Source organism: Kogia breviceps, chromosome 12 (assembly GCF_026419965.1).
Source record: "Kogia breviceps isolate mKogBre1 chromosome 12, mKogBre1 haplotype 1, whole genome shotgun sequence".
Classification (NCBI taxonomy): domain Eukaryota; kingdom Metazoa; phylum Chordata; class Mammalia; order Artiodactyla; family Physeteridae; genus Kogia; species Kogia breviceps.
This window is the reverse complement of record NC_081321.1, coordinates 90019379-90032419: the sequence shown is the minus strand read 5'-3', so window position 1 is coordinate 90032419 and position 13041 is coordinate 90019379. Positions and strand designations below refer to the sequence as shown.

Below are 13041 nucleotides of genomic sequence, written 5' to 3'. Positions count from 1 at the left end.
ATTCTACAGTCAGGGGCCGTGTTGGTGACTTGGGGATGTCCAGTTCACGTTTTACAAAGGATAAAATCATATTGCTCGTTTTAGTTTTGGTGTCTTTCCTAATAAAGGGAACTGTTTCCAACTATTGCAGGTGAATGGAACATGTCTCAAGAGACTCTGGGAGGGGAAACACCACTTTCTCAAACTCAGCCGTTGGAGACCACCAGTAAAGTTTGGGTGTCTTTTGTGTGTGTGTGTGTGTGTGTGTGTGTGTGTGTGTGTGTTACGCAGGCCTCTCACTGTTGTGGCCTCTCCCGTTGCGGAGCACAGGCTCTGGACGCGCAGGCTCAGCGGCCATGGCTCACGGGCCCGGCCACTCCGTGGCATGTGGGATCTTCCCGGACCGGGGCACGAACCCGTGTCTCCTGCATCGGCAGGCGGATTCTCAACCACTGAGCCACCAGGGAAGCCCAAGTTTGGGTGTCTTTGAGGCTATGCAAAAAGTGATTGGTTAACTGAGTAAGGGCAGAGAGTGAGCAAAGGTGACTGGAATATGAATTTATTTTGCTCTCACACATTGGTTGATTCTCTAGATTGGAATAAACAGCACATTTTCTGGAATGCACTGTATTCTTCCCTCAATAGTTGTTTCTAAATCACCTGGTGATCTAAGAACTCAACTCTGCTGTCATGCCATTCAATTATATTAAAAAATAGAGCACTAGATACATTATCCTTTGTCTTGTTCAGTGACGATTTGAATGCTACCAACAAAGTCTTTCTATTAATACTTAGATTCCTTGGACATCAAAGAGAAATAAATGGGCCAGATTTAGAAGTGGAAAGATTCAGTTACTCTGCTGTGAGAAACAACTGCCTCAGACTTTCAGAACTTAGGATATTTGGCGCCAAACATTTGAAGCTTTGAAATCATTGATCCTGAAGTTTCAAGGGGCAAACCACTGACATCATTGCTTATTAGGACACCCTTAAGCGCTTCTCGCCAAAACCCAGCTATGGATACAGCAAATCGGTGCTAAAAATGTCTTCATTTTCTTGACTTAATGAGGCTCTTTAAGACAAAGTTCTGCAAAATAATTTCATGGAGGAAAAGAAGTCAAGCTGCTTTTTATCCTATTATGATGAAACAAATCTAGGCTTCTTTTCCTGGCCTGCCGGTTGCTGATTCTTTTCAGAAGCTTGCTGGGAGCTCTGTTGTGTTTGGTCTTTGCCAGAAATGCTCTAAGGTCTTTGCTGGAACTCACGTTTGCTTGGGTTGCCAAAGATGATTCCAGGAAATGACTCTGGGGCATTTTGGGGTAAAAACGTTCCCTGTTTATCCCGTAACAAGCAAACAGCCTTTTCATGTCATCACTCCCTTTTTCCTCCTCTGGGCAAATCTGGTTCCACAATTCCGGAACTTGGGAAAATAGCTCCACCCAGACCTGTGTCTTACTCTGAACCTGTAACCTACCAAGAGTGACAGCTGAGCTTGTGATGTGTTAGTAGACTCAGCTGTCATGTGGAGATCCAGTGATCACAATTTAAAAGCAGTTTTTAAATGTGAGATTTTAAAGATTTTTTTTTTTTTTTTTAGACTTTAAAGATTGAACTGAGTTTTCTAAAATGACTTTGGCCACAATATTTAATTTAGTTTGCAATTTCAAAATGCATTGAAGGAGGGTGCGAAGTTTTTATGTTGATTGCAAGGAAGGCATTGTGCTTTTTAAAATTACAAAATGCTTACTTAATGAATGCAACCTTACGTGGAAGGCGAGAAATTGGAGTAAATCATTGGAATGAAGTGACATCTTGGTCATAGAGGGCAGAGTCTGGAACCAGGGAAGCTGGCGGGTCTGGCAACTAAAATAGTAGAACCCTGCTTTGGGAAGAGCTCTCATCCTGGAAGGAAGGGGGATGGGTAGCAGCAAAACAACCCCAAGCGTGGAGGAGCTAGAATGCCGGGCAGCCTAGTTTATAGGAAATCAGGAAGGCCCTGGGTTCCATGATGGGAGCTATTCTAAGAATACAGTAGAGACTGGAGTAAGAGCAGTACCGGAATTAAGTGCGGCAGTGCTGCTAAGACCTCTTTGCATCGGAGCCCATTCCTTAACTTTGCCTTAAGGAGCAAACAGTGGCAAATGGGGTTTATGGTGTCTCAGCCTGAGGATTGGGGGAAATGCCTAAGCCAGGGTTTCTCAACCTTGACTACACATGAGAACACGGGAGGGTGGCTGCTTTTTAAAATGCTCATAACTAGAGCGTAACCTTCAGAGATTCTGAGCTAATTAATCTGGGATTTTTTTTTTTTTTTTTTTTTTAAGTTTCCCAAGGGATTGTAATGGTAGCCAGGATTGAGAACCACTGGCTAAGGGACCAGGAAATGAAACAGAAGCAACAATAAACTAGATTGGACTTATTTGGAGGAGGGTAAATAGGAGACATTGTGGTTCGGGGCAAATAGAGAAATTGATCTGGAGCCAATGAACCCTGAGTTCAAGTCTTTCCCTTTGCCATCTCTTGCTGGGGTGACATTGAACAGGTTAAGTCATGTGTCTACTTCTTTTATTATTTTTTTTTCCATTTGTCAAATAGAGTTAGTGAGAACACCCCCTTCATTAAAGTGTTGTATAAATTAAAATGAGATGACACAGCCCCTAAGCACTGGACATGTACTCAATAGGAAGTGACCAAGTGTTTGTTGAATTTTATAGATGACCTTGAAGCAGATGGAGAAGCTTCTGTATATTGTCAAACTGCAACATGTGGTGGGAATAGGGTTTTCATTAAGAACATCCCTTGGCACCTGTGAGTAAGGCTGGTAGGAACAGAGGGAGATTGGAAGTGGGGAGACAAACCGAGGAGACCAATGTTCTAGAACAGAGATCCACCAACTAGGGCTTGCAGGCCAAATCTGGCCCAGCACTTGTTTTTGTAAATAAAGTTTTATTGTAGCACGACCATGCTCGCGTGTTAGGAATTTCTGTGGCTGCTTTTGTGCTGCCAAGCCCGAGTTGAGTCCTTGCATCAGAGACCGCATGGCCTACAGAGTAAAACATATTTACTCTCCGGGCATTTACCGAAGTTTGATACCCCTGTTTTAGGATAAGATTAAAAGGCTGGGTTTGAAATGGAATGTTTGCAATAGAATGAGAAGGGCTTCAAACATCAGGAGAATTGGCAGGCCCTGGTGCCAGATTGTACATAGGGGGATTTTGCCGTATAAAGGTTAGGAATGCAGTGTCTTCATTGTGGGTAGAATGGCGCAGGGGAACAGCCTTCCTGAAATCTTGGCATGAGTGCAGGATTGCGGTGTCCTTGGCCAGAAAGATCGAGGACTGTCACCACTGGAAGGGACTGGTATGAGCCCGCAACATGGGGGGTCTCAGGGCCGGGGTCCCTGCCTCCATTAACGAGCCCCCCAGTTCTCTCTGCAATGGCGGCTGTCACAGTGTGAAACGCTAGTACTCCAGAGAGAGTCAGTGCCCACAAACTGATTCAGATCATCACTTAGGACGTTTTGGATGCCAAGTCCCTAATCTCTGTCACCGTACTGCACGGAGGTTGATTTTCAATTTACCTTTTTTGTTCTGAATCTTAGCTGTTTTGATTCTTAATTCAGAGCATTCATCTCAAGTGGATTCAGAGATTCAAATCTGATGATAAATTCATGTTTGTTGAGACGTTTGGGAGGGAGGAGGAAGATGTTGTCAACTGAGATTTTGAGTAATGTCTTGTTTGACATTTTAAACTCAAAGTGGGCTGAACTGTAGATCAACACATGTAGGCATTATGTGACCGAGATGTACCTTGTGTACAAATACAGTGCAGATCTGGGGAGGGGGGGGAAAGAAAAAAGAAACCTGGAAGGAAAGGTAATAGAAAAGCAAAGGTCAGAGGGGCTTAGAGATGAAGGATCCTATTCACTGTTGTCTTTATGTGTCCTGCCTCTGGATTTGGTGGGGTGGGTTGGGGTGGGTGGAAAGGGGAAATTTGAGTATCTACTCTGATTAGGTCCTGATGCTAGGTAATAATGTACACACACTCCTGTCTCCCATTTTACATATGGGGACAGCAAGTCACAGAAGTTAAGTGCTTTGCCTAAGGTTAATTATTAGTAGGTGGCAGCACCATAATTCAGACTCAGCTCTTTCTTATTCCAAATCCCAATGCTTTTATGACTAGATCTGATTTGTTTGCTTTTCTTGGTTATCTCTCCCTCTTCCCCAGCAATTAACCTTATAATGAGGTCACTTTGTAAAGTACAGTTGATCCTTGAATACCGCAGGTTTGAACTGCATGGGTCCACTGCGTGCAGATTTTTTTCAATTAATACATACACTATATGATCTGTAATTGGTTGAATCAGCAGATGTGGAACCACAGATATCGAGGACCAACTCTAACGTTATACGTGGATTTTCAGCTGCATAGGGGATCCATGCCTCTAGCCCCCAGATTGTTCAAAGTTCAAGTGAACTGGTAGTTGAAGGTTTGCTAGATCTATTTTTTTCATGCCCTTATTTTTTTTTTTTTTTTTAAGTTCTAGATGCCAGTCCTTCCCCTTCTTCCTTTCTTGAAATGCTTGTTAAGTGCAGGCAGCGTGCCAGGCCCTGAGGACAGAGAGGCTGGGTACTGGGCAGAGGTACTCAGTGTGATCCTACAAAGTGTTGTTGGTCTCTGTACTAGTCAGAGGTTGTCAGGCGGGAGGAATTCTCCCTTCCTGGTGGGGGAAGGGTCAGCCTTTGTGTTCTATTCAGGCCTTCAGGCCTTTGAGTGTTTGGATGAGGCCCCCCCATATTAGGGAAGGCAGTCAGCTTTACCCGCTCTACTGATGCAGATGTTAATCTCATCCCAAAACACCCAGAGTAAGTTTGACCCCATGACCCGGTCAAGTTGACATATAGGATGAACCATCACAGCCCCCAAACTGTTACTGGTCTTCAGCAAGGTAAGTGTGGAAGTTGGGGGCAGGGATGTTGAGAGCAATCGGACGCCATCGGGCATGCGATCAGTGGACCTTGTCTTGATGACTAGGGTATATGGACCAGTTTGTTGAATTCAAGTGAAGAATTGCATTGTAGGGTAAGCTATGTATTAGGCATGTGTATTGGGCCAGCATTTTATCCAAGATGGATTGGAGGGAAACGCTTCACTACTGCCAGTTTGAGAAATAACTGCTGTGGGTTCAGTGGTTCCCATAGGCGATAAAGTCCCACGTGATGGGCTTTATAATGACGACCTAGACACGAAGGAAGAGGAGTGTTCCTGGGAGAGACCAGGGCCCAGAAGGCATCACAGAGATGTGCAGACCACTTCGAAGAGGGCAGGCCTTGCACTGTCCCAACCCTCCCCCCACTGCATCCCCCCAGAGGGTTAGGAAAAGCAGGAAAAAAGGGGTCAGGAGCCAGAGAGATGTGTAATCCAGGAACAAAAGCAGTAGGCCGGCTGAATGAGCTGTGAACATGGCAGGGCAACGGGCCCCACTGTCTTGACTTCTGGCCACGCAGCAATGGATGGGTCGGCTGGGTTCGAGATGCAGGGTCCATGAGCCCACGGAAGGTTAGAGCCGAGAGGTGCCCATCTCCAGGACACCCCCTTTCACGAAGAGAAAGAGGAAGGGGCCAGCTCAAGGTGATGCACCTTTCACACACACACACACACACACACAGACACACACACACACACACACACACACACACACACACACACACACACACAAGCAGTTCCAATTCTGCTGTTTATTGAGCCCTTCCTACATGCCAGGCATCGGGCACAGTATAGCATGTGGCTTTTTCCAACGTCCGCTCCCCCTCCTTGAGGCCTGGCTTTTCTTATTTTATGTGTCTTCATTGGTGGCTAATCTGTGGAGTTTGAAGGTAGAGAAAACACCTGCAAGTCTTTGAGAGCTAAATCTGGTCAAAACCAGTTGGGATCTAAAGCAGGAAATGGACACAGGATACTGAGAGCATTTTCCCCCTCACTACCCTGGAATTAGGATTGCTTAGGGATTACATAATTATGCCTTTATAAGCACATCATCAAAGAATTAGAAATAAGTAAACTGGGGGGCTTTGGGGAGAGGAGCTAGAGGAAGTGACCGGACCCCCATGGGAAGCCCACCTGCTCCTCCATTTAGCCTCTGGGTGAACTTTGACCTGCCTAAGGCTGAAGGAAAGAAGGTTCAGAGATGCCAGCTATCAAAGTAAGTGAAGGTTTGTTGGCCACTTTCTCCCATGTGCCACTCAGAGAACAGCCCGTGTTCAGAAAATGGACAGCCCTCAACAGCCTAATTTACATCATCAACTCATCTTGCCCGGAATATCACCTGTCTGCACCCTTACCCCCCGACTTGGACAGGGGTTGCAGGAACTAAGTGACACCAAATACCTTCCAATGAGAGTTCAAGTGGTTGGTATTTCAGTATCTTACTTAAGCCTCCCCCATCACCCTTGCAAGGCTAGCGTTTCTACTTGCATTTCAGAGAAGGGAAAACCAAAGCTCACAGCATTTAATCCCTCCAAAGAACAAATTCAGAGTTCCCATTTGTTGTATATTTTCCAGAGCTTCTGGGATCCTGGTGGGTTTCCAGAGCTTCCTGGGTTCCTTCCCAAAAGTGCCAAGGTCCTTTCAGAAGAAAGACCCCTCAAGCCCCAGAGCACCTGTACCTCCGACTCGGGCCATGCCTGCAGGAGTTTGGCCACATGCAGTGACAGAGACCTTGTTTCCAGTCACCACAAGGGAAGCACGGCTTAAGCTTGTAGAGGCTGTTTCCTCATCTGTAATGGGGGCACCGATTGCCACCTGCTCGTGCTGTGATAAACCAAGACATTATCAGTGTGAACTACCCAGCCCCTGCACAGAGCCATAGAAGGAGCAAAGCGTAACTGCCCTGCCCACTGATGGAAGCTAGATGATCGTCCTCCCCACCCCTGCTTGAAGGGTCAGTGTTGGCTGAGAAAACACAATTTCTGTTGCTCCCTTCTCTTTCTCATTCTCAGTGGAACTAATTTGGTTTTACCAAACAAGGAGAGGGGTTTCAAAAGCCTGGGTCAGCTTGTAATCGGCCAGGTTGGTAACAGTGCAACCCTAATCAACCTGTGATTTCACATCCCCATACACTCGGCCCTGGCCTTTGGTCTGTGGTCCGGAGCAGTGGAATTCAGCGAGTCGTATTTGCTGTGTTGACAGCAAAGGACCGGAAGCTCAGGAGTTTAACCCTGAGGTGATTAAGAGGGAAAAAAGGAGTCCTGTTTGTGAAAACCCAGAGACACATGAAAGAGCCCTGGGCAGAGGCAGGCTCAGTAAGGCAGCACAGGTGAAACTCGCAGGGTGTAATTCATCGCATTCTTTGATCCTCAAGTTTTGTGAGTCACAGAGACTCCCTGGGACAGTTTGAAAGCTCACTGGGGTCTGGGCAGGAAGGAGAAAAACTCCCAAGTGTGGAAAAAGAGTGTTTTTTTAGCAGGAAGCTGAGAGAGGGTAATTTTCTAGAGATGTGATTTTTGCTTGGTCTTCTCTGAGGCAGCTGTGTTGTAGCTGGATCCTGGGATTTCTGCAGCATGAGAAGAGAGGAGGGAGAGTTTTCGGTGTGTCTTGTGTCCCTGGGGCTCCTCAACAGTAAGCATGCATTGAGCACTTCCTGTGTACAAGGAGTTTTGCTAAATATCCTTGGGAGATGAGGTTTTTACATTAATAATTTTTAAATCCATGGCTCTCTATATATAGCCTTTTATGAATCTGCATTTAAGGGGAGTGTGTACAGGCTCAGGTATAAGAGAGACCTGGGTACAAATTTTGATACCACTGGGTTCTGATTGTGTGACTTTGAGAGACCTACTTGTCTTCTCTGTGTATGATTGTTAAATAGACTGTTTCTGGCCCTCAGTTTCATGATTATGCTCCTACTTTCTTCTTCCTTTTTGCACTTAATTATTTTACTCTCTTGTCATGGACACATGCATCCACCCTTCCAGCATTTATCATATATTATGATATGTTTCCACAAAGATAAGTAAGAGCCAGTTTTTGTCCTGGTTGAACACCCAATCTTCATAGGAAACATTTAGTAAAACAATTTACCAAATCCAGTGTGACAGACACATATTTTTCTTAGTGCTGTGTACGAAATGCTGTTGGAATATGCTGATAGATATTTTATCTGCAAATTGAAGAAGGCTTCCCTTGGGAGGTGATGCTTCTGAAACTGGGTTTTAAAGGATAAGTAGGAGTTCACATAGGAAGAACTAAATTAACTTAATCATTATTAATACTTCTTTATTCCTTCTCTTTTTTCCTCTCCTCCACTTCCTCCTACTCCCCCCCCCATTCTCCTCCTTTCCCTCCTCCTCCTACTTCATATTCATGTTTTATTGCTAACAAGAATATCTACCTGGAAATGTGCCAAGTAGGGAAAAGGAAGACAGTGCATTTAATTACTAAAAATCATATTGTGATTGTCTTCTCTAAACAGCATGTGAGTTTTTTTCTTAATTGAAGTATAGTTGATTTACAGTGTTGTGTTAGTTTCTGGTGTACAGCAAGTGATTCAGTTATACATATACATACATACTCTTTTTCATATTCTTTTCCATTATGGTTTATTGTAGGATATTGAATATAGTTCCCCATTTATACAGTAGGACCTTGTTGTTTATTTTATAAATAGTAGTTTGAATCTGCCAGTGGCAAACTCCTACTAATTTATACCCCCGCATCCCCTTTGGTAACCATAAGTTTGTTTTCGATGTCCCTGAGTATCTTTCTACTTCATAAATAAGTTTATATGTATCATATTTTAGATTCCACATACATATCAGTGACATCATATGGTATTTGTCTTTCTCTTTCTGACTTACTTCACTTAGTAAGGTAATCTCTAGGTCCATCCATGTTGCTGCAAATGGCATTATTTCATTCTTTTTATGGCTGAGTAATATTCCATTGTGTATCTATCCCACATCTTTATCCATTCATCTGTTGATGGACACTTAGCTCTTGGCTATTGTAAACAGTTAAACAGCATGTTTTGCATCACCACGGTAAGTCATTCTGTTCTCAACTTTGTTCGCAGGTCAGTCTGGATGCGTGTTTATTTACAACTCACTTTCCACCCGCGTTCGCTTCTAAATGGGACTGCAAAAGGAGCCCTGGACGTCTGGGGTAGGGGGAGGGGCCCGTAGGGTCCTATTCGGCTTTAACTCTTGCCGTTCTCTCCGCACGCGCAGATGGGAAGCCGGTGTCTCTGTCTCCGCTGGAGTCCCAGCCTCACAGCCCCCGGTACACGGCGTCCAGCCAGCGGGAGCGCGAGAGCCTGGAGGTGCGCGTGCGCGAGGTGGAGGAGGAGAACCGCGCCCTCCGCCGGCAGCTCAGCCTGGCCCAGGGCCACGGCCCGGCCCACCGGCGCGGCAACCACTCGAAGACCTACTCCATGGAGGAGGGCACCGGCGATAGCGAGAACCTTCGGGCCGGCATCGTGGCAGGCAACAGCTCCGAGTGTGGGCAGCAGCCGGTCGTGGAGAAGTGCGAGGTAAAGAGCACCCGGAGCCTTCCAAGGTCCCAGTCCCTACATGGCCCACACCCACCCCTTGCAAATGCCACCTGGAAGCGTGGCCAGGGGCCTGGAGAGAGCTGGCGTTCTTGGCCCAGGCATGGGCCTGAATCTGGCTCGATCATTCACTTTGATGAATGGCCAGGCAAATCGTTTTAAGCCTCTGAGCCTCAGTTTCCCCACCTGAAAAATGGGCATAAGGAGGCCTGCACCCGCAGAGATATTAAGAGCAGCAAACAGAACCTGCTGCTTGTTTCTTTGCGGCTCATTTTGACACACTCAGGATTTCTACGCCTAGCTGTCATCCTGGGGGCCCCTGTTACTTAGCTTCCGGGGGGCATGGTGCACCTGGCCTTGAGGCCCTGCTGGGCAGTTCCCCTGGACCTCATTCTCACTTTACACACAGCTTCTGTAATTCAGAACCAGAGACTTGCTTATCTAAAGCAGTTCTTTGAACTTTTATAGCTTTGTATCATTTTCCCCCTTTTAGAGTATGCTGGCTTTCTTAGTAACTCTTTGGTCGTTTGGAAAACTCACCCACTCCCTCTCCTTCTTGCCCCTCACCCCACCCCCGGTTCATGCATCCATGCTTATGTGCGCGCTGCATGTGCATGTGTACACACGTGCGTGCACACACACATGCACCCGTTTTCTGCTTCTTCCAGTCCCAGTGGAGAGGAATTAGCACATCCCTGTTAAGAGCAAGCCCTTCTGAGACAAACAAACCTGAGTTCATTTCCCAGCTCTGGTGTTTTCTGTGCTGAGTGCTTGGGCAGGTTACCTAACCTCTCTGAGCTTCGCATGTGTCTCATTAATAAACTGTAGGAAACAATACCTGCTTCCTGCAGTATTTGTGAAAGGGAAATGGGATGGCCATGTAAAGCTACAAATAGTGTCTGGTGGTATATAGCATATTTTCAATTATGGGCAATTTTTGTTATTTTTAGTTAGATGCAGATATCACCTGCTGCTTGTTTATTCCATTTCCTGGCTACATTCTCAGAATGTTAGACTTCAGGCGCCCTGAAGAGAAAACAATTTGCAAACTGTAAGATGCTGTTCAGGTGAATGTGGTTTTTAGTGATATTGGTGATACTGTGTAGTATGCCATAAGGGGATATGGGGCTTATTGAGTGATGTAGACTCGGTTCTGTGCAAAGTCAGTGGTCAGGGAGACTTTAGACTGGAATGGTCAGGGGGAGCCCCTGAGGATAATAAGATTTCTCATGGATCCTCAAGCCTGGTTGAAGTGTGGGCTGGTGGAGAGGCGGAGGAAGGTAGATGGAGGACATCCAACAAGGAGTGTTTGTGTGAGTAGGAAAAATATGAAGTGAGGCGCTGTCGAGCAGGAAAGGATTCAGAACACAGAACCCAGTGAGTTGGTTGGTCAGGCGAGCACAGAGAAGCTGAGCAGGGAAGCGGGGGCTGCAGTGTCATCGTTCACCCAACAAATATTTACTGAGCCTCTGTCATGGGTCTCACAGTGTTCTCTGTGCTGGGAAATACCAATGATTGAAAAAGAGACAAAACTTCCTTTCTTCTGGTTCTTATGTTTTGCGGTGGGAAGTGAGGAAGAGATGATAAACAAAGAGAAATTCCTACTGTTACCAAACCCAGGTTTGGCTGCCCGCGACTCATAAGCCAATAATTCGAGAGGCAAGTGTCAGTAGAAAGGAAAGTACTTTAGTCAGAAGAGCTGGCAATCTGGGGGGAAGGTGGACTCATGACCTGAGACCAACTCTGAAGATTCTGCTCAGCCATGACGGTTTTTAAAGGGGGAAAAAGGGGGAAGAATCTCAGTGAATCACTGAGGCAGGAGGTTGGATTCTGCATCATTCTCCATTGCATGCAGACGGGCTGACTCTTTCTTCAGGTGTTATGTTGCCTGTGTGATCTACCTGCAGGATTCTTAGGGGGGCTGTTAGGGGGAGAGAGCTAGTCGTTTTTTAACTGCTTCACTCTTCATTCTTGCTTCTTTTTATATGAGAAAAGGATCAACAGGTTAGGCAAGGCATGGTGTGCATTCAGGAGAGCATAAGTCAGGAGTTAGGTTAAATTGCCTAGTGATCTCATTCCTATAATTAGGTTCTGACTACATGCCAGGCCCGGCCTCATTTAATCTTCCACAGCCATTGCCAGTGGCCTGTGTAATGGAAGATTTTGCATCTTTGGGGACTTAGCAACTTTAACAGATTCCCTTGGTCTAGGCTGGTCTGGGATGGGCCCTAATTTGGGGATCTTCTTTCCCTGCCTGGGTGAAGGCTGGTTTGACTTCTTCCAGATTCTGTGCTCTCAGTTTATGGTCATGGCATCAGTTTAGAGTGTTGGCTGGCCCAGAGGGAGGAAATTCTTTTCTTCGAGTGTGTTTACATTATTATGACTCAGGCTGACTTAAACCATCAACCACAATCAAGGAGGTGAAAAATAGAAAAGGAAAAGGAAAAAAATGGGAGGACACAAGTGTAACAGAGGGAGAAAACAGAGGATTCCTCTTCCTGCTGTAGTCTCTGTGGCCAGTGTCTTCCCCTGCTCAGCTTTCTGAGGTACGCACATCCTGTCGATATTTCTAAAGAGGGCTCCTGTCCCGAGCACCCCACCAAATAGTGTGGGCAAAGACCATTGGCTTTCAAAATGGGAGACAGGAGCCCAATTCTGGTTCCCTCCGTACCTTGATGGCCATGTGGCACTGAGCAAGTTACATCACTTTTTTGTGTGTTGGTTTCTTCGTTTGTAAGTTATGGATTAAAATCAAGTTCCTGCCTCAAACTATTTCAGTGGTGACAGTGGATATTAGAAATTTAGGCAAACAACAGCATAGTTGTGTTAGCAGTTGATTTCACTGTGATTTATCAAACAATCCCAAGTTAACGGTGGCTTTGCATCTTATTTCTGTTTACATGTAAGAAGTCTGGAGCTATTGGTGTAAGGATGTTCATGTCTGGATGCAGGCTTCCTTTATCTTTTACCCAGCTGGCTTGATTGGCATTTGTCAAGGTCATCTCATGGTCTTTACTGACTATCAGAGCTTCAGCCCTGTCATTCACATTCCAGCTAGCAGGAAAGAAGAAGCATTAAGGTGGGGCCTATCAGCTTGCTTTAAGAACATGTCTCAGAAATTTCACAGTCAGGGGCTTCCCTGGTGGCGCAGTGGTTGAGAATCCGCCTGCCGATGCAGGGGACACGGGTTCGTGCCCCGGTCCAGGAAGATCCCACATGCCGCTGAGTGGCTGGGCCCGTGAGCCATGGCTGCTGAGCCTGCGCGTCCGGAGCCTGTGCTCCGCAACGGGAGAGGCCACAACAGTGAGAGGCCCGCGTACTACAGAAAAAAAAAAGAAATTTCACAGTCAGTTCCTTTTAGAACACATTGGCAGAACTTCGTTTAGCTGCTACCTTTAGCTGCCACCTAGCTGCAAGGGAGCCTGGAAAAGATAGATTTTCTTCAAAGAAGCCATGTTCTTTGTTAACATTTTGGAGTTCTGCTCCTAGAGAGAATAGATATTATGGTGACGGTG

At 46.0% G+C, this 13041-nt stretch overlaps 1 protein-coding gene across 2 annotated transcripts in view; it reads left to right on the top strand.

The window, feature by feature from the left end:
• The window catches only part of LARGE1 (LARGE xylosyl- and glucuronyltransferase 1), a 582916-nt gene that overhangs the window by 269512 nt on the left and 300363 nt on the right, over nucleotides 1-13041 (top strand). For both annotated transcript variants that reach the window (XM_067010062.1, XM_059081736.2), the window contains exon 3: nucleotides 9207-9508. In XM_067010062.1, the coding sequence (XP_066866163.1) occupies nucleotides 9207-9508 (302 nt within the window). The remainder of the gene's footprint in view (nucleotides 1-9206; nucleotides 9509-13041) is intronic.